This window comes from Colobus angolensis, unplaced genomic scaffold (genome assembly GCF_000951035.1).
Source record: "Colobus angolensis palliatus isolate OR3802 unplaced genomic scaffold, Cang.pa_1.0 Scaffold45, whole genome shotgun sequence".
NCBI classification, from domain to species: domain Eukaryota; kingdom Metazoa; phylum Chordata; class Mammalia; order Primates; family Cercopithecidae; genus Colobus; species Colobus angolensis.
Window position 1 is genome coordinate 4,320,903 of NW_012117932.1, and position 27,784 is coordinate 4,348,686.

At 36.2% G+C, this 27,784-nt stretch overlaps 1 protein-coding gene across 1 annotated transcript in view; it reads left to right on the top strand.

Annotated features, from left to right (window-relative positions):
• SMCHD1 (structural maintenance of chromosomes flexible hinge domain containing 1) overlaps nt 1-27,784 on the top strand; it is a 156,572-nt gene that overhangs the window by 82,095 nt on the left and 46,693 nt on the right. Inside the window, exons 25-34 of the mRNA XM_011957791.1 lie at nt 2,187-2,414; nt 8,656-8,804; nt 9,686-9,774; nt 10,917-11,035; nt 13,975-14,142; nt 17,979-18,104; nt 20,472-20,551; nt 20,796-20,953; nt 22,152-22,267; nt 23,367-23,431. Of these exons, the coding sequence (XP_011813181.1) occupies nt 2,187-2,414; nt 8,656-8,804; nt 9,686-9,774; nt 10,917-11,035; nt 13,975-14,142; nt 17,979-18,104; nt 20,472-20,551; nt 20,796-20,953; nt 22,152-22,267; nt 23,367-23,431 (1,298 nt within the window). The remainder of the gene's footprint in view (nt 1-2,186; nt 2,415-8,655; nt 8,805-9,685; nt 9,775-10,916; nt 11,036-13,974; nt 14,143-17,978; nt 18,105-20,471; nt 20,552-20,795; nt 20,954-22,151; nt 22,268-23,366; nt 23,432-27,784) is intronic.

Sequence of the window (27,784 nt, forward strand, 5' to 3'; positions counted from 1 at the left end):
GAAAGCATCCACTTAATGAGTGATTTATGTAAATCTCAAAAAATAAAATAAAAATAAGAAAAAGCTAACTTTATAGTCAATCATTTTATTTATTTATTTATTTTTGATACAGAGTCTCGCTCTGTCGCCCAGGCTGGAGTGCAGTAGCGTGATCTCGGCTCACTGCAAGCTCTGCCTCTCGGGGTCATGCCATTCTCCTGCCTCAGCCTCCCGAGTAGCTGGGACTACAGGTGCCCGCCAGCATGCCCAGATAATTTTTTGTATTTTTAGTAGAGATGGGGTTTCACAGTGTTAGCCAGGATGGTCTTGATCTCCTGACCTCGTAATCCACCCGCCTCGGCCTCCCAAAGTGCTGAGATTACAGGTGTGAGCCACTGTGCCTGGCCCACAAAGGGATTTCTATATCATGTGCCAGTAGGATACTTTTTATTGGCGATGCATCATGGCTGATAGCGAAGCCAGCATGGAGGCAGGAGCTGTAAACAGTCTAAGGTTGTGGAGTGGGATAACACATACTTAAGTAAAACTTCTAAGGTTGCTGAGTACAGATACTTAAGTAAAATACTTAAATGTAATTTCTTAGTAATTGGTAATGGTGATAATCTAATTGGTTGATTAACTCATACTTTCCTGCTAATTATACATCAATTATTAACATAGCTTGAACCTCAAATGGATGCAAGATGTCTTTTACTTTTTGAATTAGAATGAGGTGACTCTTCATTCCAGTTCTTTTTAAGCTGGTTATATTTGATAACCTTAAAGTATTTTTTATGCATTTTCTTTATGCAATAATATGGGCAACATACTTTTGAGCACACTTTCTTGCAAAAGATGACTATGAATTAGGGAGAAATCTGGACTTGGAGGCGAGAGCAGCAGGCATTAGGACTTATGTAAATACTACAGACCAATCAGCAGAAGACCAAGAATTCAGGTCAATTAAAACAAATGCCAACAGAAGTCCTCTAATATGCAGTTACAAAATGTTATCCAATGGCAGTAACTGAGTTTAGGAGTAAAGCAAATAAGATACAACAGAAGATGGTTGTGTGCCTGACATTCTGTGAGGTAGGAATTTTTAATATCACTCACATGGATAGTCTTCCATAAGTTAAATGGCTACGACTGGATGAGGAAGGAGACATGAGTTAGGTAAGATTATAAAGGTATTTTATGTTTAAACTTGTTTTAAATTTAGTGTATGCTGTTGAGTAGACTATAACTAGATTATGAAATAATAATGTAATATTTTAATTTTGTGTGCCTAAAATCAATTTATATAGCATAATCTAGGTCTTTTCTTTGATCTATAGAACACTGGTGTGCCAGTAATAAATTGTAAATATGCTGAAATATTGACCAGTTGTCTTTAGGGTGTCTAGAGTCCTTCTCTGGCTATAAACAACCTTGATCACTTACCCCAATGTGTTATGAATTGAAAAAATACTGAAAGCTTAATGTAATCTATTACCATTAAATAATATATTTTATGGTAGCTGTTTGTCTCTGATTTTATGGAAAGTTCTTAATTTCTTACATCTTTATTCTTATTCATAAATACTAACAGAGTATGAACATAATTAAAATTTCACAAGTTGGCAATACTTTTAAAGAAACTTGGAAATAAGAGGAAGGGACCAGGTGTAGTGGCTGATGCCTATAATCCCAGCACTTTGGGAAACCAAGGCCAGTGGATCATCTGAGGTCAAGAGTTTGAGACCAGCCTGGCCAACATGGTGAAACCTGTCTCTGCTGAAAATACAAAAATTAGCTGTGCGTGGTGGTAGTCACCTGTAATCCCAGCTACTCTGGAGGCTGAGGCAGGAGAGTGGTTTGAACCCAGAAGGCAGAGGTTGCAGTGAGCCAAGATCGCGCCACTGCCCTCCAGCTGGGAGGCAAAGCGAGACTCTGTCTCAAAAATAAAAATAAAAAAATAAAAAAGAGGAAGGGAATCCTTTTAGTCCAAATATAATTGTTTTTGTTTCAAGAATGTGGCCACTGTCATTTATAACCTGATGGTATAACATATGGAATTATTAATAGTACAGTGCCATCTTAATGACAAAACCTGTGAGTATAACAATGTATGAGATGGTCTTCCCTAATATTGAAAGTAAATTCTTCAGGAGTGTAAGATTTCAGTACAGATATCACTCAGTGTTTGTGTTTTCTTCTCTTCCTAGAGTTGTAAAGATGTGGCACCTGTGGAAAAGACTATTAAGTTACTTCCCAGTAGCCATGTTGCAAGACTACAAATATTCAGTGTGGAAGGACAAAAGGCAATTCAGATCAAACATCAGGATGAGGTTAATTGGATAGCAGGTGATACTATGCGTAATCTTATTTTTCAAATGTATGATGAAGGAGAAAGAGAAATCAATATAACATCTGCTTTAGCAGAAAAAATTAAAGTAAGTATCTCTAACAGATTGGTTATTTGTAAGAACTTTTTAAATTTTATGTTTGTAAGACTTTGAACAAGCCGTTTTATGGGTAGTCTCTAAAAAAGTTGTCACAGAAAAATTATACTATCATTTCAAATTCTAAGAAGAATAAGCTTTTTTCATGGAGTAGGTTGAAATGCGAATGATTCATGTGTGACAAAATTATACTTAGAAAAAAATGATTTTGACATTTAAAAATCTAGGTTTTGGCATTTTGTTTAGTTGTGCTTTTCCTGACTAGCTGTTTTTCTGCAATCACAGTCAACATCACCACCTTGATAAAGCTAGCAATAAATTGGTAGCAGTTTTGAAAGCACTAAACAAAAGATCTGTAAAGGCAAGCAGTGAAACAGTGTTGTTAACTACAGAGCCTCGATTTGGCCATTTAAATTACTGAAATTGGTATACCACTCTAAAAATATCCTTAGAAAGGAGTTTTGTTGGTCCTCATGAACCTGCTGTCATCTAAATGTGACATTTGTACCTTGATAGGGTTGAATCTGCATGTTGAAACTTAATACCTCACTGAACAGGGACCCAAATCAAAATGTTAAGAGTCTTATTACATAAAGTAGACAGCTTTTTCGCATTCCCTTTATGGTTGACTGAAATAATAGTGGACAGTCTGTGCTTGCTTTTTTCAAAGTTCAGTTTGTTCTTCTTTAATGAGACACATGCATTCTTCAAAATCACTCTGCTGTGCAAAATTGTGCAATAAAAAAATCACAGGACTTATGAGGGAAAATGGAAGCTAGAGGCACAATACTCAAACTTTCTCAGTAACCCATTAAGAGAACCTAATAAAATAGTGGCAAAAACAATAATGGTAATACATGTTAAGTGTTAAGAAGTACATAAATACTATAATAATATGGCAGTTTACCTAGCTTGATGAAGTCTTAGAAATTATTGCAGCTTTTGAGTTACTGTAAAGTGGTGGAAGGAAGGTTGTCTGAAAGTGAGGGGAAAGTTGTTTTAACAGTCTGTGGATGAGCATGACTATCATTAACACATAGTCAGTCAACTGAGGTGACTGATAGGTGTTTGAGGTGCAACATTTTTTGTGTTCCCACTTGGTTGATTCAGCTGCGCACAGTTTTCTGTGTTGACCTAGTTTTTTCAAAGATGAAATCGTACCTAAGCAAAAGTAAAATTTGCCTTATGCTTAAATTGCTTACTGATAATTGTATTGGAACAAATTTGCATTTTCAAGGTAAACATGATTGTATTGGAACAAATTTGCATTTTCAAAGTAAGCATTGTAACAGAACTTACTGTACTTTTTTCCCCTTGATGTCTGTGGAGATAAAATTCCCAAGTGTCGAAAAAGAATTTACCAAAATTCCAGGCTTTTTGAGGTAGTTAGAAATAAGCATTCCTCCATGTCTGGAGAGCTGACATTCATAGACTCTTAGTAAGGAGTCCCAGTTAACCAAATTTTTGGAGAGTTAACATTGTTTAGCAATTGCTCTTTCAGACTGGTATACACCATACCCATCCTGTGTTTCCAAACCTAAGATCTGGTAATTCAGAAGGATTATTTAGCATGGGTTCAACTGAGTTTTAAAATCTTATTTGGAACAATGCTTGTTCTAGCCAGCTTTTTTCCCCTTTGTAATGAGGGAAGAGAGAATTGAGATAGAAATAATTCTGATTCCACTTGGAAAGGAGGTAACCATTTTATCTCTGTAAGCAGATTTGAAGGTAAGTAGTGGTTTAATAATGGTGCCAGGGATGTGGCTTCTGAGCTATTTCCTTCTTTCTCACAATCATGCTTCCACTTCCTCGTTTCTTAAGAAGTTTAAGAAAAACATTGAGTGGAGAGCCTCTCCCTATCATACCTTCTCTAAGGTTGTTGCCTGCATTTGACACATTGTGCCTCTAATTTGGTAATTATGTATGTCTATGCACTTCTTCATTGACAGTAAAAGATAGTGAATACTCCTTTTTTCTTAAGTTGAATGTACAGCCTTTACAGTGGTTTTGTGGTGTTGAGAGAATTAAGCCAAGATAGAGGGAATTCAGCCTGAACTGAGCTGGGCAGTCTGTTCAGAGGGGTACACAGCCAGGGTGAGTGAGGAAAGCCTTTTATCTTTTTTGTGGAACTCCTTCTTAGTTTTCTTTTTTTTTTTTTTTTTTTTTTTTAATACAATAAAGGACAGAGACTAAAGATGGTTTTAAAAGATAAAAAGGTAACTAAAAACATTAGAGCAGCATAAACTAGGAAACAGAATATTAGTGATTTTCATTAAAAAGTTAATTCACCACGGGCCAGGCGTGGTGGCTCACACCTGTAATCCCAACACTTTGAGAGGCCGAGGCAGGTGAATCACGAGGTTGAGAGTTCAAGACCAGCCTGGCCAAGATGGTGAAACCCCATCTCTACTAAAAAAATACAAAAATTAGCCAGGTGTGGTGGCGGGCACCTGTAATCCCAGCTACTCAGAAGGTTGAGAGAGAGAATTGCTTGAACCCAAGAGTCGGAGGTTGCAGTGACCTGAGATCGCGCCATTGTACTCCAGCCTGGGCGACAGAGTGAGACTCATCTCAAAAAAAAAAAAAAGTTAATTCACGACGTCAAGTAGACTTTATTTTTGAGATTCAAGGTTGGTGCAACATACGCAAATAAATAAGTGTGATTTGCCACATAAGCAAAATTAAAACCATATGATTTAATATGGTTTCAATAGATGCAGAAAATGCTTTTGATAAAATCCAACATCCCTTAGTGATAAAAGCCATCACTAGATATTGAAGAATACACCTCAAGATAATGAGAGCCATCCATGACAAACCCACAGCCAACATCATACCAAACAGGCAAAAGCTGGAACCATTCCCCTTGAGAACTGGAACAAGACAAGGATGCCTGCTCTCACCAATTCTATTCAACATAGTCCTGGAAGTTCTACCCAGAGCAATCAGGCAAGAGAAAAATAAAAGGTATCCAAATAGGAAAATAAGTCAAACTGTCTCTTCGTTGTGGAGGTGATTCTATACCTAGAAAACACTAAAGACTCTGCCAAAAACCTCCTGGAGCTGATAAACAACTTCAGTAGGGTTTCAGAATGCAAAATTAGTGTACAAAACTAGTAGCATTTCTGTATATCAGTAACTTTTAAGCTGAAAGCCAAATCAGTCCCATTTACGGTGGCTACAAAAAATGCAAAGTGTCTAGGAATACATCTAGCCAAGGAAGTGAAAGATCTCTACAAGGAGAACTGCAACACTACTGAAAGAAATTGTAGATAATACCCACAAGAAGGGAAAAACATTCATGCTCATGAGTCAGAAGAACTAGTATGATTCAAGTGACCATACTGCCCAAAGGAATCTGTAGATTCAGTGTTGTTCATATCAAACTACTGTCATTTTTCACAGAATTGGAAAAAAGCTATTATAAATTTCATATGGAACTAAAAAAGGGCTCAAAGCAATCCTAAGCAAAAATAACAAAATGAGAGGCATCATCACACTACCCATCTTCAAACTGTACTACAGAGCTACAGTAACCAAAACAGCATGCTACCGGTACAAAAACAAATACATAGACCAATGGAGGAGGTTGGAGAACCCAGAAATAAACCTGTACACGTAGAGCTATCTGATCTTTGACAAAGACGACAATAACAAGCAATGGGAAAGGACTCCCTATTCAAAAAATTGTGCCGGGATAACTGGCTAGCCATATGCAGAAGAATGAAACTGGATCCCTACCTTTTACCTTATATAAAAATTAACTCAAGGTGGATTAAAGACTTAAATGTAAGATTTCTTTTTTTTTTTTTTTTTTTTTTGAGGCGGAGTCTCGCTCTGTCGCCCGGACTGGAGTGCAGTGGCCGGATCTCAGCTCACTGCAATCTCCGCCTCCCGGGTTTACGCCATTCTCCTGCCTCAGCCTCCGGAGTAGCTGGGACTACAGGCGCCCGCCACCTCGCCCAGCTAGTTTTTGTATTTTTACTAGAGACGGGGTTTCACCGTGTTAGCCAGGATGGTCTCGATCTCCTGACCTCGTGATCCGCCCGTCTCGGCCTCCCAAAGTGCTGGGATTACAGGCTTGAGCCACCGCGCCCGGCCTAAGATTTCAAACCATAAAAATTCTAGAAGAAAACCTAGGCAATAGCCATTCTGGACGTTGGCCCTGACGAAGAATTTATGACCAAGTCCCCAAAAGCAGTTACAACACTAACAAAAGTTGACAAGTGGGCCCTAATCAAACTAAAAAGCTGCACAGCGAAAGAAACTACCAACAGAGTAAACAGACAGACTACAGAATGGGAAAAAATATTAACAAGCTGTATATTCTTAAAAGGTCTAATATCCAGAATCTATAAGGAACTTTAACAAGCAAAAAACAACCCCATTTAAAAAATGGGCAAAGGATATGAACAGATAACTTGTTAAGAGAATACATACATGTGGGTCAGCAAATACATGAAAAAAATGCTCAACATCATAATCGTAATCATAGAGAAATGCAAATCAAAAGCAATGAGATACCATCTCACACCAGTCAGAATGACTATATTTAAAAATAACAGACGTCAAAAAATAACAGATGTTGGCAAGGTTGTGGAGAAGAAGGAATACTTATGCACTGTTGGTGGGACTGTAAATTAGTTCAGCCACTGTGGAGAGCAGTTTGGAGATTTCTCAACCTTAAATAGAACTACCATTTGAACCAGCGATACCATTACTATATATATACCCAAAGGAGAATACACCATTTCACCAAATATACATGCAGTCTCTGTCTCAGCACTATTCACAACAACAAAGACATAGGTGACTATCAGTAGTGGACTGGATAAAGAAAATAAGGATAAAGAAAATACACCACAGAATACTACACAGACATAAAAAAGAACAAAATCATGTCCTTTGCAGCAACATGGATGCAGCTGGAGGCCATTATCTTAAGTGAATTAATACAGGAACAGGAACCCAAATACTGAATGGTCTCACTTGTAAGTGGGAGCTAAACGTTAAATACCCATGGAAAATATAGGAACAGTAGACACTAGAGATTCCAAAAAAGGGGAGGGTAGTAGCAAGGGTTGAAAAACTACCTATTGGGTACTATTCTCATTACCTGGGCAATAGGATAACTCATAGACCAAACCTCAGCGACATGCAATTTACCCATGTAACAAACCTGTATATGTACCCACTGAACGTAAAAGTAGAGGAAAAATAAAATGTAAATTAGAATTTTTTTTAAAAAAAGATTGTTAGTGATTTTAAGGACAGGTATGGTGGCTCACATATGTAATGCTAGCACTTTGGAAGGCTGAGGTGAGAGGATTGTTGGAGGCTAGGAGTTTTAAGACCAGCATGGGCAACATAGTGAGACCCCATCTTAACAAAAACTTAGGCAGACCTGGTGGTGCATGCCTGTAGTCTCAGGTACTCAGGAGACTGGGGCAGGAGCATTGCTTGAGCCCAGCAATTGGAGGCTCCAGTGAGCTGTGATCATGCCATTGCACTCCAACCTGGGCTACAGAGCGAGACCTTGTCTATAAAATCTAAAAGTAAAAATAGAAAATGAGTGATTTTAAAATCAACTATAGAAGTCTAAATAAAAGTAGAGAGAAAGTTGAGGTCAGAATTCTTAAATAGAAAGTATTGGAAGTTTAAAAGTAAGGACAGAGTAGAGCAAACGACTTGAAAAAGTATGGATTAAATGACAAAATATGGAATGTAAGAGGTGTAAATTAATACAGAACTGAAAGCACCCAAGAAGAGATTAAGGCCAAAGAATGTCCAGAAAGTTAGATAAAACTTTTTTTTCTCACCCTGCTGAGTAAGAATAAGGTCCACCTAGATCTCATTCAAAGCCTTCCCATAAATAGGATTCTTTTCAAAAAATAATTGAATATTGCTTTTCAGAATTACGTGATCTGATTTATATGTTACTTTTAAACGATAATGGCCACAGTGATACTTTTGTGGCAAAGCACTAAAGAAATGACTGAAGAATTTTTATTTTGTCTCACTAAAAAATAGGGCAACATTAACAACAGAGACAAAGGGGATGCCTTCGTATCATAGTGGTATATGAACCACACCATTTCTGACCATAAAGAGACTTTTTTTTGGGGGTGAAGAAGATGGATTATAATGTAGTTTTAAGAGTAAGATAAGTGGCAGTAGGAGAACATTACACAGACTAAGCTTTATTATTCTTAAATATACCATTTTCTTCTAGGTTAATTGGACTCCTGAGATTAACAAAGAACACTTGCTACAGGGTCTTCTTCCTGATGTGCAAGTACCAACATCTGTAAAAGATATGCGCTATTGCCAGGTTTCATTCCAAGATGATCATGTGTCTTTGGAAAGTGCATTTACAGTAAGGTTTGTGGACTCATTATATTTTACAGCCTGTGGCAACAAAATACTTTCCTCCATTGCACATATATGAAAGTTGTTTTTAATGTAAAAATACTATGGTTTCAATGAAATATGATAGATTGGAATAAAGTGTCATTGGTGATAGCGATTAATTTTTGTTATCACTATAACCTTGCACTGAATTGGCCTTCTAATATCTGGAACCTTTATTAAAGGAAAGTTTAGTGCCAGCAACAGTGAAAACACCTGAAAAATGACAAAGACATGAAAAATACAAAAGATACAGTGTGATCAGTCAGTGTTGTTCAGAAGGAAAAATTCTTTCATTGCTTAGTGAGAATTTTTAAAGCTGAGAGTCCCACTAGAGTTAATATGTAGAACTTATATTGAAGGGACAGAATTAAGTGAATGTATAAAAAAAAAAACTTTTACACTGGCCTATCAATTTCTTGGCCACCTCTTTTCCAATAACCTCTTGGACTTTAATTCCTCTACCCATTTCTATACTTTTCCCAACACTTAGGATAGTTCTGTTTTTGAGACAGAATTTTCAAATGCGCTGCATTCTGACCGTGAAGACATCACTCAATGAGTTATTAACTCGTCTGTTTTCTTGTCATAATTTCCTCTTAATCCAGCATAAATACTGTGACTTAACATGTCTGTAAGTTTTTGGTCCGTATTGTCTACTATCTTTGCAAAGTATCTTTTTCCTATTTTCTTTTGGGTTAATAGCAGATTATATAAATTAAACAGTTATTTGAAGGGGTGTTATTATATTTGAGTTATTGGATACAAACATTATATATGTTATTCTGTAGCATGTTGGAACTACTTCAATTAATGGTCTAACTAAAGACTTCTAACTTGTTAAACAATTTCAGACCACTTCCTGATGAACCTAAACATTTAAAATGTGAGATGAAAGGAGGAAAAACCGTACAGATTGGCCAAGAGCTTCAAGGAGAAGTAGGTTAGTATAGCTTGCTTTAAAAACAAACAACAAAAAAACTTCTGATGTTTCCTTCTATGGATGTTTTAGATATGTAATCTGAAAGGAAAGTTTTTGGGTTCATATAATGTTACTGGTTTAAAATCTGTTGTCAGACAAGATTGAAGTATTTTCATTATGTTTGCCCAGGCTGACATAGCTTTGAAATCAGTTTGACAAACATATTTTGTTGAAAAAAATCTTGCCTTTTGTTAGAAGTAATAATATTACTAATTAGAAGTTAATAAGAAAAGTATAAAGTAAGCTTGGCATGGTACACATGCCTGTGGTCCCAGCTACCCAGGAGGCTGAGGCGAGAGGATTGCCTGAACCAAGGGGTTTGAGGCCAGCCTGGACAAAATAGTGATACTGTACTCCTAAAAAAATTCTTTATAAGTTCTGGGATACATGTGCAGAACGTGCAGGTTTGTTACGTAGGTATACACGCGCCATGGTGGTTTGCTGCACCCATCAACCCGTCGTCTACATTAGGTATTTCTCTTAAGTGCTATCCCTCCCCTAGCCCCTACTCTCCGACAGGCCCTGGTGTGTAATGTTCCCCTCCCTGTGTCCGTGTGTTCTCATTGTTCAACTCGCACTTACGAGTGAGAACATGCGGTGTTTGGTTTTCTGTTCCTGTGTTAGTTTGCTGAGAATGATGGTTTCCAGCTTTATCCATGTCCCTGCAAAGAACATGAACTCATCATTTTTTATGGCTGTGTAGTATTCCATGGTGTATTTGTGCCACATTTTCTTTATCCAGTCTATCATTGATGGGCATTTGGATTAAAAAATTCTTTTTTAAACATGAAAGTATAACGTACATGTATGAATGGATTCCTATGTATTTTTTCTTATGTCTAGAAAATTACATTAAAATATTATCTTCAAATTTTCATGGTAAAAAAATCTGATTAACATTAGCATCGTGTTAAATGTAGTTGAAAATATACTTATGTAAATCTTTATTTTATAGTGAATTTAAAAAATGAGTATAATTATTTTATACCAAAAATTAGTAAGAGAACAAAGAGTAAGTTTCTAAGCATGTTTTTATAAAGTATATTGTAGATATTTATATCTTCTATTAAAAGAATACTAAAATAAAACTTCCCCTTTTTTAGTTATAATAATTACGGATCAGTACGGAAATCAGATTCAAGCATTTTCACCAAGTTCTTTATCTTCTTTGTCAATTGCTGGGGTTGGACTTGATAGCTCAAATTTGAAAACAACTTTTCAGGTATGGTTACTTTCTATACCATGTTGGTTTGATTCATTCTATTGTTACATGTGTAACAAAACGTTTGGGAAAAACTAGTATAACAAAAAAGTTTGATTTTAGTTTTTAAATTGAAAAGTCATAAAAGGCATTTAAAAATCTTATAATGAAAGAGTTTGAACATATGCAGAAATAAACATAGAATGGGTATTTCTTGTGTTCCCATCATCTTCAACAGTCATCATTCTCCCCATACCATATCATTTTGAAGCAAATTCCAGACATCATACCATTTTATCCATAAAGATTGTGGTGTATAGATTTTTTTGATAGCTTTTCATAGTAGCTGTTTAAATAAAATTTCTTGGTGTTTAAACTCTGTATTAACAGGATGCTGAGGAGAAAAATCATTATAAAGGTTTGCAACTGTGCAGTTAATTCAGGTTAGCTTAAAAAAATAAAAACTCTGGTGGAATTCTTTCAGTTTAAAACAAACAAGCATGCTGTACTCTGCTTGGAGAGATAGAGACAGCTTTAGCGAAAAGGACATGGTGGAGTTGGGTCTTAAGGAACCTGCCAGTCCACAGTGGGTGAGAGAGAAGATCTCTCAGGTCAAAGGGAAGTTAAATTCATTTAGATCATTGAATGCTTTTTAAAACGTTTCCTCTCTGAGAGTCTCTATTACACTTTTTCTTAACAGGGGCAGTCACAAAAATAACTTTCATGTTTCTCTTCTAACTAACGTTTCTGTCTCCAGTAATCTGTTCTGCTCTTTTCTAATGTTGAGAGCATCGTTTTCACTACTGAGGAACTTTGAATGATATTTTGTTCCCTCCACAATGATAAAATGTGCTCTTTGACTTTTAGGTTCTTCCATTTTCTAGCTTCACGCTACATGTAGATGAAATCAGAAAATAAATGTGCTCCTGTGGTTATGAATAAACAATCCCTGCTTCCTATCATTCTGTGCACAGGCTCCTAATTGTTCCTAAATTATAACCCATCTTCCTACATCTTCAGTTATTCTACTAGATCTGTCCCACCAGCATGTAAACATGCTGGAATGTCACTCATCTTAAACAAACAAAAGGAAAAATCCCTCCAGAAAAACCAGCAAAGCTTCATTTGGCTCTGTATTCCTGTCCATCTACTGCCCTCCTCCATTTTATAGTAAAACTCCTTGGAAGAGTTGTATGTTTTCACATCCTTTTCTGTCATTCTGTAGCAAGCCATTCTCATCATGTTTTTCTGCTCTGTTCTACCTGACCAAATCCAGGGGTCAATTTTCAGTTCTCATGCTACCCATTAGACCTATCAGCATGTTACATTCTACTGCATTTGAAATCAGTTGCTGCCTTAGTATGGCCTGTAATACCTATAGTATTCCACCCTACCATAATCTCACCCCTTTCTCTCTCCATAGCTCTTTACTCTCCAGCCAAGTGGACTTTTTTTCTACTTCTGTTGTTCTGTAATTGACGTATACCATCTTGGCCCATTTTCGGAATTATATATTTAATTCTGTTTGTACCCATCTACAATTTGTAAATGCAATTTCATTTTCAAGATTTGAAATAAAACCAGAACAACTTCCAACATGACTTTAAAAAAGAAATCACCCCTTCAGAAGGGCTTTTGGTTCAGAAGAGCTGTCAAATTTGGAACCCTAAGATAGACTTTACCTATTTTGAACTTCAGTACATTTTACTAAGGAATATCTATTTAATTTGTTTTCTGAATATTGAAAAATTCTTCTATGCTTATTGGGCTTTTAGGAGAGATTAATTTTGATTATTTTGCAGTGACTTTTTACATAAAATGTTCTGTTCTACAGATCATTGAGAACATAAAACATGAAGTTTTCTCTCTGATTTATTTATTTAATTTTTTGAGATAGGATCTCACTCTTTTGCCCGGGCTGGAGCGCAGTACAATGTTGTGAATATGGCTCACTGTAGCTTCGACCTCCTGGGCTCAAGTGATCCCACCAGAGCCTCCCGACTAGCTGGGACTATAGACGCTTGCCACTTCACCTGGCTAATTTTAAAATTTTTTGTAGAGATGGGGTCTTACTCTGTTGCCCAGGCTGGTCGTGAACTCCTGGGCTCAAGGGATCCTTCTGCCTAGGCCTCGTAAAGTGCTGGGATTATATAGTCAGGAGCCACTGTGCCTGGCCTGATTTTAAAATTTTGGTGAAATACTGTTACAGCAGCCCAGAAACAAAAGCAAAATTTTGATGAAGTAGATTTGTACCTAGTAGAAATTTAAGATGACTGAATCTTCAAGGGTCACCGTTAAAATATGAATACTATAGCACTCACGCCAGTGTGGAATCATTCAGTCATATTGCAGAGATTATAGGCTAGTTTCATTGATTCTCATTAATATGATGTGTTAGGCATTGTTCTAAGTAATAGAGATTGAGTAGTGACAAATCAAAGCTCCTGCCCTTGTGGAAATCATCTTGTCACGGAGAGGACATGCAATAGATGAGAAATAAGAGGTAAGAAAAATGAAGTAAGGAAGGGGATAGATAGTATGCCAGTAAGTAAGGTGATCAGGGAAGAGCCTCTTATTAAGGTAAGATGTACAAAAATCTAAAGAAAAACAATGTGTATATCTGGTAAGTAATGTTGCAAACAGGGAAAGAAAAGTATAAAAGCTGTTCAGGTAGCAGAAAGGAGAAAGTACAAGGAAGAGGGAAATTAAGAAAAGATAAGATAAAGAGACATAGCCAGAACCTTTTGGATCCCCTACCCCTTGAAAGAAGAAATTCAGTCTCTCCTCTCTTGAAAATAAAATTTGTGACATGCCATTATTGCATAGGTACAATTTATTTTCTGTCCTGTTACCAAGAAACACATCTGTATGCCCATGGGTTAATGACAAAACATTTTATTTTGTTTTTCTGAAAACTGAGTGACACCCCCTGTCTTTCTCAATGTACTTTTCCTCACTAGGAAAACACACAGAGTATAAGTGTAAGAGGCATCAAATTTATTCCAGGTCCTCCTGGAAATAAGGATCTTTGTTTTACTTGGCACGAGTTTTCTGACTTTATTCGAGTGCAACTAATTTCTGGACCTCCTGCTAAACTTCTTCTTATAGACTGGCCAGAACTGAAAGAGGTAAGTCACTTCGTGTCTTCACTGAAAGAATTTAATATTACATGGCCTGTTACTTTCAGATTGTCAGTGGATCAGAACAGATATATTTTGTTGCTAAAGTAACAACTAACAGTTGTTAACAGTAAAAATAACAAAAGAGCAAGGTAATGTGAGTCTTAATACTTTGCTATTTGATTCATCATTGTGTCCTCATTTGTTAAAAATGAGTGTAATAATTCAGATATTAAAAACTACAGAGAATTTCAAACATGCGTAAAAATAAAAACAGTGTAGCGAACTCCCGTGTGCCAATTACCTAGTTTCTACAGTTACTGATTTTTGCCAATTTTGTTCTTTGTTCTCTTATACTAATCTAATAACTTTTTGTTGGAGTTTTAAAAAGCATATCTCAGACATCAAGTCATACCCATAAAAACTTCAGTATGCCTTCCTATGCAAGTACTTAAATTTTAAACACTAATTTTGTAAATGTCTGCCAAATCCTTTGATTTTGTTTTTTGTTTTTTGTTTTTTTTACTGAAGTTTTAGAATTCTAATTTGACGGACAAAAATTGTACATATTTATTGTGTACAACATATTTTGAAATATGTATACATTTTGGAATGGCTAAATCAAGCTAATTAACACACATATTACTTCACTTTTTTTGTGGTGAAAACATTTGAAATCTATTCTCTTAGCAGTTTTGAAGAATGCAATATACTATTAACTATAATCATCATCATACAATTGATCTTTTGAACTTAAAACCCCTATCTAACTGAAATTTTGTATCCTTTGATGGAATTCTAGTTTTAAAATGTCCAGATTCTGGCATTTGCTTATGGAATAGCAGGGCTTTAACGGGTTTTTTTGTTTTGTTTTGTTTTGTTTTGTTTTGAAACAGTTTCTCTTGTTACCCAGGCTGGAGTGTGGAGTGCATTGGCACGATCTTGGCTCACTGCAGCTTCCACCTCCTGGGTTCAAGTGATTATCCTGCCTCAGCCTCCCAAGTAGCTGGGATTACAGGCATGTGCCACCATGCCCGGCTAATTTTGTATTTTTAGTAAAGATAGAATTTCACCATGTTGGCCATGGTTGGTCTCAAACTCCTGACCTCAGGCAGTATGTCCACTTTGGCCTCCCGAAGTGCTGGGATTACAGGCATGAGCCACCGCACTCAGCCAGGACTTTGTTGATGTGATAGCTAACTTTGAAAAAATTTTTATTTTAAAAAAATTTTAAAAATTATTTATTTTTAATAGAGACAGGATTTCACCATGTTGACCAAGCTGATCTTGAGCTCCTAGGCCCAAGCGATTCTTCTGCCTCATTCTCCCAAAGTTCTGGTATTACAGGTGTGAACTACCATTCCCAGCCCACATTTTCTGTAAAAGAAAATGAACTCACACAATCATGGTAGTAGGTGAATTTATCTTAGTAAAGGGGCAGGTCATCTAAGAAAGTTAACATGCTCATGCCTTAGTTTGAGATTGCTCTTTTTCACTTGTGAGTTTAAAAAGCAGATAAACTGGTTATGACAGTGTGCTTTATAAAATAACACAGTTTTTAAAATAATAATGTGTTGACTAAAGGGTTTTACTGAAAAGCCAGTGCATTTTTTTTTTCTGGGAGCACTTACAAAACATAAATTAACCCACTTTTTATACCTGTTGATGCCAATAAGGGATTTGTTGATTGGCTATCACCTGGAACAGTTGTGTGAAATAGTTTTGAGGTGGAAAAAACTGGACATGTTTGTCTTATATCGTTTTGGGGGATAAATATAAAAAAATAGGCCGGGCGCGGTGGCTCAAGCCTGTAATCCCAGCACTTTGGGAGGCCGAGACGGGCGGATCACGAGGTCAGGAGATCGAGACCATCCTGGCTAACAAGGTGAAACCCCGTCTCTACTAAAAAATAGAAAAGTCTAGCCGGGCAAGGTGGCGGGCGCCTGTAGTCCCAGCTACTCGGGAGGCTGAGGCAGGAGAATGGCGGGAACCCGGGAGGCGGAGCTTGCAGTGAGCTGATATCCGGCCACTGCACTCCAGCCTGGGCGACAGAGCGAGACTCCGTCTCAAAAAAAAATAATAATAAAATAATGATGTCTCTTGGCTCAAAAATTTGTAAGAGTTATTTGTAGATCCATAATAATCCAGAAACTTAAAACATAAACTAATATATCAGTCTGTTGAGATATGGTTATATGTAGCTGAGGCTAGAAAAATGATTATTTGATATCTAATTTTTCTAAGTTTTCTAATTGCTGACCCATCTTCTCCCTGATAGGATCTGTTCAGAGAGGAGGAACTGATATAATATATAAACATGATGAATAGAAAAATATATGGGTGTTAATAAATACATATATTATTCTTTATAAATGAGGGAGCTGGCCAGGTGCAGTGGCTCATGCCTTGTAATCCCAGCACTTTGGGAGATCAAGGTGGAAGAATTGCTTGAGCCCAGGAGTTAAAAAGTACCAGGTGGGGCAACATAGTGAGAATTTGTCTCTGTAAAAAAGTAAAAGAAAAAAGATAAGTAAATGAAGAAACTGAAATTCTGAAATATTAACATTCCAGTATTAAAAAGTGACATTAAATGTGATATTAAAATGCTTATGAACTTTTTTTTTTGGAAATTTGCTTTTTCTGTTTTCTAGAAAACATTATTATTAGCCATTTGGGCTGCAAGTCATTTACTTGAAGATAACCTTTAAAAGTAGCTAGGAGTCCTTTAAAAACTTAGACTGTCCTTCAAAGGTAGTTTTGGTAAACAGTTACTTGATTAGGAATGAAATACTGTATGTTTACATTTGGAAACTCAGCAGTTTTCAAAATTCAAGCTTTTTGTAAACTTTGGCAGAGGGAACAAGGCTGTAGCTGTGTAAACTTTATGGTAGAGGGACACAACTAAACCAATCTCAGGGTCTTTGGTTTTTTCATAATGTCCTATCCATAGCAGAATGTTAATTTTTCTTTCCATTTTCAGCAGCCTTTTCCCGTAATCTGGTAACCAACTACCTCAGTTAAGAGTAGGGGATAGAGGAAGCAGAAGGAACATTCTTGTTAGAGGAGAGGTGATAAATCAGTTTTTTGTTGTTGTTGTTCTTTAGTTCCGTTCCATCTTTTGTAAACTTTTAAAATGTTGACCCAGAGGATTGGGCTTTTGTCAGGTATCTTGTTTAACACTGTGTTTCCTTTGATGTGCCCAATATTAATAAGTCAGTAAGCAGATTTCTAGAATTATACAGCCTTACATATTAGCTAGGGAAAAAGCAAGAAGCATTTTAAGTCAACAAGACAGTGTAGATCATCAGTGAATTGTCCTATTTAACCAAGGGCTAGAAAGCCATGTTACTACTTTTAATGCACAATGGCAAGAGAGCTGAACATTAACTGAAGGAGAAGCTAAACTAGAGATTGCCAATGCTAAATCTGAGAACCAAAGATAGGTTTCCATTTCTGTTGAACACATTCTAGTACTTACATAGCATTTGCATTGTGTTAGATGTTATAAGTAATCTAAAGATGATTTCAGGTGTACGCTTAGGTTATATGCAAATACTATGCAATTTTGTATAAAAAAGTTGAATATCTGCAGTTTTTGGTATCCACTAGGGGTCTAGAACCAATCTCCTGTCAGGTGTTGCTTTACCTTTTTTCAGATCATTTATCATTTCGATAAGAGGGTCACACAATTTAGTTGACTTTCAAAAGTTTGTTTTCATTGACCAAAGAAGCCATTTGCGAATAGAACAGAGATAAATTAAGTGATCGTTACACAAGTATACAAGTAATTGCATTGTTTGGCCCATATATTTTAGTGTTTCTTAAAATATTTCTGTTGTTTTCAGTGCATTCCAGTGATTAATGGAAGAGATTTACAGAACCCTATTATTGTTCAACTTTGTGATCAGTGGGATAATCCAGCACCGGTACAACATGTTAAAATAAGTCTTACAAAAGCTAGCAATTTAAAGGTAAGTTTTAAACTTCCTTACATCTTCATTTAAAATTCTGGATTTCATTTTCATGATAGTATCTTTAGCTGTCATATTGCTTCTTTTTTTAAAAATATATTTACGTAATCTTTATTATTTACTTAGCGTAAATAAACCTCAAAAAATTTTTAAATTATTTTGAGGAAGTAGAATTTATATCTTACAATAGTACAACAAGGGGCCAACATTGTACAGTTATGACTGGTTTAATGTTTCTTATATAGTACTAGTAAGATTTGCATTTCAGATTAGGATGAATAAATAGATAATTAACACTGACAAAGTGAATGAAGACAGATACCACAGGGACCCACAGAATGGATTAAGGAACAGGCATTATTGGGGAAACATACATGGTGAGGCTAAACAAAAAGAGTCATGCAGGTAACTATCCTCTACTTATAGAGAGCTACCAGATCCTGGGCAGAGCTGCTAGAACGTGCTGGTATATTCTAGGGTGAGGCTCCTGCCCTCTGTGGTTCTTATGGGGCAAGTATGAACATGGTCTTATAAAGTTGGGGAACAGTCTTGACTACCAGAAAGTTCAAGATTAGGTATTAGTTATTCCCATGAGTATTGAGAAGCTGCTTAGGATCTAGGAGCTGGTGCAAAGTTGGAGGCCCTCCTTCTAGGGGAAAGAGGAAAAGCTGCTAGTTGTTGCAAAGGTGTGTGTATGTGTATATGTGTGTGTGTATAATTTTTTTTTTTTTTTTCTGAGAGAGAGTCTCACTGCAACGCCCAGGGTGGAGTGCAATGGCGTGATCTTGGCTCACTGCAACCTCTGCTTCCCAGGTTCAAGTGATTCTCCTGCCTCAGCCTCCTGAGTAGTTGGGATTACAGGCATGTACCATCATGCCTGGCTAATTTTTGTATTTTTAGTAGAAACAGGGTTTCACCATGTTGGCCAGGCTGTTCTCAAACTCCTGACCTCGGGTAATCCAACTGCCTTGGCCTCCCACAGTGCTGGGATTACAGGCGTGAGCCACCATGCCTGGCCATAAAGTTGTATTTTTATACTGTCTCTTCTATTTGTTGAAGGGAATTTATTGGTCCCAGCCAGATTGTTGCTAGGCAAGCCAGGGGGAGTTGGGGTCATATTCAGACAATCTTGAGTATCCCTCCACATATAAAAAATAAATATAAATGTAATGGAGAAATCAGTTGATATTATGTAAAGATGATGTTTCTCTTGCAATTATTTATAGTTCAATCAGAATCCCAGTAGGGATTTCCCAGAACCTGAAAAGGTGATCTTAAAAGTTGTATGGAAGATTAAAGTGCCAAGAATGGCTTGTTATACACATGGACCTGTTTTCATAGTAATTACAGATGGAGTTTTTAAATGAGTCTGTTAAATGAGTCTATGATATTGCTGCTATAAGACCTGAAAAGACTTACTTCTCTGGCTTGTCAGTAAGGATTTGATACCAAGATGGGAGACTTATTTTGAGAAAGATGGGTTGAGAGACAATGGACCAGAGAGTAATTGGGACAGGTATAAACATAGGACTTCATCCTATCATTTCAAGTGTGCTTTCTCATTTTTTCCTATTCAGCTATTGCTTTTCCTGTCTGCATGTACCATTATTACCTATTCTTTAGGTTCTGTTAAGTTGAGATGGGTTTTAGGGTTTGGGAGAAAGTCTGATTTTTCTTCTACTATGGTCTACAAATTCACTGTTATTCTGAATGTTTGCTTCCGGTAGAGTTAGACGACGATTATTTTTAACCCCGTAATAAAGATATGATTCTGGTTTCTGGAGAACCAACTGTAAAGGCTGAGAGACCCTTCTAAATCCGTTATTAGGAAATGTGGCCATTGATTCTTAATCTCATGAAAATGAAAGCTTCGTTATCACTGTGAATGTAGTATTGCAGCAAAAATTTGAAAAGCGTATCTGAGTAAACATTCAAGAGAAAAATGAAGAATGAAGATAGTGCTATGATCCTTTGACTTGAGTATGTGTGTACAGTATATATTTCTCCAGTGCAGTCCCCTACACCTGCCCCAGCTTTAGAATATACCTTCAGTGTTTGTGTAAACAAACTTCATTTGATGTATCAGTGATATTGAAACGGTGAACTAGAAATCTGCAACTTAGTAACTGAAATACATTAAATTCTAGTGAAATTGATCAAGATGAGTGATTGTTACTCTACTTTGGATTATATCATTACATGCTACATTATTCCAACTAGTTCAGATTTTTAAAATTTAGATTTTGGAAGTATGCAAATACTGCTTTTAAAATAGGAATAGAGGGAAAGAACATTGTAATGGAAGAAAATAACTTGACTGATCTCTAGAATTTTCTAATTAACCATTTTGTTTTGTTTTGTTTTTAGCTCACGCCTTCAAACCAACAGCATAAAACAGATGAGAAAGGCAGGGCTAATTTGGGAGTATTCAGTGTTTTTGCCCCTAGGTAAGAACCAAAAGTTTGATAGTTGTTGGTGTTATAGAGATTCACTTTTCTTTTACTGCTTGCTGAAGTTAAAAGTAATGACTATCCTTCTATTTAATGTTAGGCAAGAGTTGAGACTGAATAGAAGTTGAGAGGTTTTCTAAGAGTTGAACTTTGCGTAAATTGTCTCAGAATTTTTAGGTTATTAACTAAAATTAACTAAATGTAATTTGAACCCCTCTCCTCTTTTGTTTTGTTTTGTTAGAGGAGAGCATACTCTGCAGGTTAAAGCCATCTATAACAAAAGTATCATAGAAGGACCTGTAATTAAGTTAATGATTCTACCAGATCCAGAAAAACCCGTCCGTCTCAATGTTAAATATGACAAAGATGCTTCCTTCTTAGCAGGGGGTCTTTTCACTGGTGAGTATTTCATATACATAAATAAATCTATAATGATAATTTGCTTTGTACATTAGTGGAATAAATTACTTATCCTAGGTGTTTAGCACAATAAAAAATCATGCTTATAATAGCCTTTTAAAAAAAAAAATCCTTTTAAGTGACAAAGAAAATATATTTAACTTAGCAATGCCTACTCTCATTCCTGTGTCTTGCGTTTATTTTAATATCAAGAATGAACTGAAAGTTCATACATAAACTGATAGGCTGAGGTAATTAATTCACGTGGTATTTGTACATTCACTGAATTGTAAAATTGTGTGAAAGAAATAGGAACCAAATGGTGAGAATTATGAAGTTACGCTCTACTAAATATTGTGTTGTGATCTTAAACCCATCATAACTAGAATCATTTGGCTTAATTTGAGTGAAAATACATCACATCAGCATTTATGATTAAAGATATTTAAGAAAAACAAACATTTATTAAATACTGCTATGTTAAGATACTATGCTGTGCTTTGAATTACAATAATGAGTAAGACAGTTTTCAGTGTGCTCAGTCTAATGTAGGAGACAGGGAAGCAAATGATTTCAATATTATGTGGCAGATATTAAGTCAATAGGAAATTAGTTTTTGCTTTACACAAATAATTTTCTGGAAGACTTCCATTTTCTTAAAAAGGTGAATCCCTGTACATAGTTTTAAGTAGTGAATGAAGCACCTCAAAGTTTAGATTTAAAAATTTTTGACAATAATTTTTAATAATTAAGTTACATGTATACATAGCTTTTTATACTTTATAAAGTAGACTCTCTATGCCGTATGTAAAATATTAAGTCTATTTCAGGGAGATCTATTTCCTGTTATTAAAAAACTATAATAACAGGTGCCAAATGAATGTTACAGGTGGTAAATATAATGGGAATATTATATATAATGATCTCTTGGCTATTGTATGCTATTGAAAATCATACAAGAAAGTAAATATTCTGTTCTTGGAATACATAAAGCATATGGTGCTATGACCAGTTGGCATAACTCTTAAGTTGCTGAGTATACATTCTAGTCTTTTTGGTCTTGTATGCTAGAATTTATACATTTCTTCATCAGAATTAAACATTTAAATAAGATGTTTGCTTTAAGGCATACAATTATTTAACCATATCCATTAATTGAACTAGAAAGAAAATAATTTTTTAACGTTTACCATGACAGATTTTATGATTAGTGTTATTTCTGAAGATGACAGTATCATTAAAAATATTAATCCAGCACGTATTTCCATGAAAATGTGGAAGCTATCTACCAGTGGGAACCGACCCCCAGCAAATGTGAGTCATGGGAAGCATTTTTTGAAGTTAAAAATAGTTCTTACATTTAACTTAAAACTAAATCTCATTTAATGTAAATATGTAATGTTATATAAATTTGAGAAATGGAAGTTAATTCACTTCATTCCTTGGAGTTAAAGAAATTACATCAGTCTGTGTTTCAAAATTGACAGTCGATGCTATTGAAAAAGAGTAGTCTACATTGTGATTTTTCTTAACATTTTAAGATGCCTACATAATAAAATTATTTCATCTGAAGGACAGTAGCACAAGGCAGAAGCTATTAAATATGAGGGGATAATACAGAAAATGAGATAGTAAAGAGATAGGATTGATAGACTGCTTGAAAGAAAGTGGAGAGAGAGTTAGAGGGTCTAGAACAGTGCTGTCCAGTAGAAAGATCACACCTGGTGTTTCAGCTTTCTAGTAGCTACATTTAAAAGCTAAAAAGAAATAAGTAAAATTCTAGAGTTTTTAACCTAATATATCAAAAGTTACCATTTCAACAGATATTCAATAGTTTAAAAATTATTGCTGGGATTTCACATTCTTTTATCTTACTGAGTCTATGAAATTTGGTGTTTATTTTACACTGTATATCAATTCAGACCAGTCACATTTCAAGTGCCCAGTAGCCACATATAGCCATTGGCTACCATACTGGACAATGCAGATCTGAAATAAATCTAAAATTGGGAACTAAAGTTTATCAGGGTCCTCATATAATAATCGACTTCAACATTTATGGTTCATTTTGATCATTGGTTTTGGAAACTATCTTGCTTAATTTATCCTAAATCTTTGCTTGCTTAATTTGGGCCATCAGTCCAGTCAAGTTGGTGTTATCTTAAAATAATATCACCGTAAAGTTCTATTGTGTGTCTTTTAATAATGGGGTGTCTTTCCACTGTCACTAATCTCACATTTTACCTTACTTGTATTATGAAGATATATACATGTATATATATATACCTGTATGTTTATAAACGGAATCCAGATACACATTCAGTGTAGGTATATAATAAGCTTTCCTCCTAAGTATACTATGTTAAATTTTGTCATTTTCCCCTCTCCCCTTCTCTCCTACTCCTCTTTCTAGGCAGAAACATTTAGTTGTAATAAAATAAAAGATAATGACAAGGAAGATGGCTGCTTCTATTTCAGGTATTTCTCAAAGCATTTCATATTTTGAATACATATCTTGTTACAAAGTAATTCAACCCTGGAGAGATATGTGGGCTCACCTGACGAAAAGTAATTTTTGATCAAATAGAAATATTAATGTCTCTAAAGTTTTGTCAGTTTTTTGGGAAAAGGTGTGTTTCGTTTTTAAGCTTTAAATTAGTTTTAAGCTTTGTAAATTGTGATTGTATTTGCTTTTGAAACTATAGAAGCCATCAGAAGATCTTTTATATTGTCAGCACACTTTATAACTTTTTATTATATATGAGGTTTCTATAAAGATTAGACTGGCTTTTAACATTTCTGTGGCTTTGAGCATGTTGCTGCTTCATTCTAGACCTCCATTTTCAAATCTGAAAAGATTATGTCTTAAGTTTCTTTAAAAATCCTTTATCATCAGTAGGGTCAAAATGTTCATTATATTTGTTCAGTGCTTTTTCAGACTAACTAGTAAAGGACCAATCATGGACGCTCCACCCCTTACCTCTTCGTTATTACTGTCTTCTTCCTGTTGTGCATGCCACGCACACACTCGTGTAGACACACACATGCACATACCACAAACCCTGTCCTAATTTAGTCTTATTTAGAGTTCCGTTTGTATTAGCATACATCTCTATAGTCTCTGATTTAGTTGTGCCCATTTTTGAACTTGATATACAATTATGTTCTTTTGCATGTGACTTCTTTCACTCAACATCATGAGATTCTGTGGCATATAGCTATAAGTTCATTAATTTCCATTGCTGTATAGAAGTCCATTGTGTGAACACACTACAATTTTCCATTCTGTTAATGGCTATTTGCATTTTCAATTTTGGGCTATTACAAATAATGTTTATAACACTGGTGCTAATATAAAAGTAAAATTGCTGGGTCATAAGTTCATAGATGTGTATATTTATATATAGATGTGTATGTTAGATGTTAAATATATATGTTAAACATGGATGTGTATGTTTAACTTGAGTAGCTTGAGGGTTTATTTGTTTTTAACACAGAGCCTTGCTAGAGTACAGTAGATAGAGTGCAATGGCTCACTGCAACCTCTGCTTCCCTGGCTCAAGCGAGCCCCATGCCTCAGCCTCCCAAGTAGCTGGGACTACAGGAATGTGCTGCCATGCCAAGCAAATTTATTTATTTATTTTGTGTGTGTGTGGAGACCGGGTTTCACCAAGTTGCTCTGGCTAGTCTCAAACTCCTGGGCTCAAAGCCATCTGCCCACCTCAGCCTCCCAAAGTGGTGGGATTATAAGCATGAGCTACCACGCCCAGCCCTTCCCAGCACGGTTTTGTGGATCTTTTCAGGTGTAATCTTCTGGTGGACATGTAATAGAGTGGCATCACACTTACTTTTAATTTGCATTTCCCTGTTTATCATATATTTATTGGCCACTTAGATTACCTTTTGTGAAGTGCCTTTTTTGAGTATCTGAACAACTTTTGTATTGTTTTTTTATATTAATTTGTAGGAGTTCTTTATATATTAGAAATGTAAGCCTTTTGTTAGACATCTTTGCCTGTCCTGTGGCTTGCTTTCTCACTTTGTGATATCTTGAACAGCAATGGTTAATTTTTATATGAGCAAATGTGTTAACCATCTTTTTTATAGTTGATCTTCTTTGTGTCCTGTTTAAGTCTTCTCTTATACTTAGATCATCAACACATTCTACTATATTATTGTGTTGGGGGTTCCCAAGACCAATGCCAGGTTTGATGATTTACCAGGAGGACTCAGGACTTAATATATAGTTGGGCTCATAGCTATGTTTTATTGAAACAAAAGAATTCAAAGTGAAATGAGCAAGGTAAAAAGCTCATGGGGTGATGTCCAAGGGAAACCAGACACAGAGGAAGCTTTCCAAGGATTCTGTCTTGGTGAAGTCACAGAGTATGTGCTTAGTTCCCCAGCAATAAATTGTGACAGTGCATATAAAATGTTGTCAACCAGGGAAGCTCACTAGAGACTCAGCATTCAGGGTTTTTGTTAGGGTGTGGTCACATAGGCAGCCTCTGCCTAGCAAATACCAGATTTTCAGAAGAAAAGCAAGTGTGTAGCATCAGCCATATTAGCACAGTGGTTTAGGCAATGTGAGCCACTCATGTCAGTTAAAGGTCAGAACCCTCCTGAAATCTAAACTCACAGATGTCTGCCAAGGGCCTGTCTTGCCAAGCAGGCCTTTCTAAGGATGGCACTTTAGGTTTGCTGTGTTCTTTTTGTACAGTTATACATGGAATTGATTTTTTTGTTGTTTTTTTTTAATGTATAGTGTGGTGGCTCACACCTATAATCCCAGCACTTTGGGAGGCAGAGGCAGGCAGATCACATGAGGTCCATCGAAAATGGTATCTCCTGAAACATTTTTATTTCCTGTTGTTTTTGGTTATAGAGATGCAGTTGATTTATGTATATTGACCTTGTAGCAGTTATCTTTGTTAAACTCCTTTATTTCTTATTTTATTTTAATTAATTCATTTCTTTATTTAGAGACAGGGTCTCACTCTGTCACCCAGGCTATAGTGCAGTGGTGCAGTCATGGCTCAATGTAGCCTTGACCTCCCAGACTCAAGCACTCTTCCTACCTCAGCCTCTCAGGTAGCTGGGACTACAGACCCACACTGCTACACCTGATTTATTATTTCATTTTTTGTGGAGACAGGGTCTTACTCTGTTGTCTGGACTTGTCTGAAACTCCTGGGCTCAAACAACCCTCCTGCCTTAGCCTACCAACTGGCTGGTACTACGGGCCCACACCACCACACTTGGATAATTTTTTAATTTTTGTGGACTCAAGGTCTCATTGCTGGTCTTGAACTCCTGGGTTCAAGCAATCCTCCTACCTCCGCCTCCCAAAGTGCTGGGATTACAGATGTGAGCCACCACTCCTGGCTCTAATTTTATTTATAGATTCTTTGGAATTTAATAAAAATATCTGTGATTTATAATAGTTGGTTTGTTATTTTCCAGTTTTTATGTATTTTCTTTTTCTTTTTCTTTTTCTTTTTCTTTTTCTTTTTTTTTGAAGCGGAGTCTCGCTCTGACACCCAGGCTGGAGTGCAGTGGCGCGATCTCGGCTCACTGCAAGCTCCGCCTCCCGGGTTCATGCCATTCTCCTGTCTCAGCCTCTGGAGTAGCTGGGACTACAGGCACCTGCCACCATGCCCAGCTAATTTTTTGTATTTTTAGTAGAGACACGGTTTCACCATGTTAGCCAGGATGGTCTCGATCTCCTGACATTGTGGTCCGCCCACTTCGGCCTCCCAAAGCGCTGGGATTACAGACGTGAACCACCGCGTCCGGCCGTGTGTTTTCTTTTTCTTATCATACCACAGCATCTTGGATTTACAGCAAAATGTTAAATAGACATGATGAGAGTGATCATCCTAATCTGGTTTCGAATCTCAAAGGGAACATTTCATCATTCCACCACTAAGTGTGATGTTTGCTTTAGAGTTTTTCTTTTATCAAACTGTTCGTTTCTGAGTCTTCATAAGTCTTTTATCAAACTGTTCATTTCTAAGTCTCAATTATAAATTGACTTTAGATTTCATCTATTGAGGCAATATGTGATATTTTTCCTTTAATTAAAAAAAAAATCCCTTAAGACTTTGTTCCTTTACTTTTTAATGTGGTAATTGTAGTACATTAGTTTTCTGAATGGTCAGCCAACCTTGCAATTACTGGAATAAACCCAATTTTATCATGTTGTATTATTTTTATATATTGATGGAGGTGTTTTGGTAATATTTTCTTAGGATTTTTGCATCTACCTTGATGTTTGAAATTAACTTGCATTTTCCTTCTTACAGATTCTTAGTTTGTTGTCTCCATCATGTAGGCCTCACAAAAGTAGAAAGAAATTTTCCCTCAGTCTTGGTTTATTCTTAGGAGGATCTTATATAAGAGTGCTATTATTCCTTCCTTAAATGGTGATAGATTCATCAGTGAAGCCGTCTGAGCCTGGTGTTTTTGTGGGGGAAAGATTTTAGTTATGGATTCAGTTTGTTCAAATTCAGAAGTTACAGAACTATTTGTATTTCCTGTCTCTTGCTCAGTTTTGATATCTTGTAATTGTCAAACTATATTCTTTTTTTTTTCTTTTTGAGACAGAGTCTCGCTCTGTTCCCAGGTTGGAGTGCAGTGGCATGATCTCAGCTCACTGCAACCTCCACCTCCCTGTTCAAGGGATTCTTCTGCCTCAGCCTCCCAAGTAGCTGGAACTACAGGCGTGCACCACCACGCCTGGCTATCAGACTGTCAATTTTATCTAAATTTTCAAATTTGTTCTTCTTACTGTTCTGTTTATTTTCTGTGAGATCTGTGATGATCTCTCAT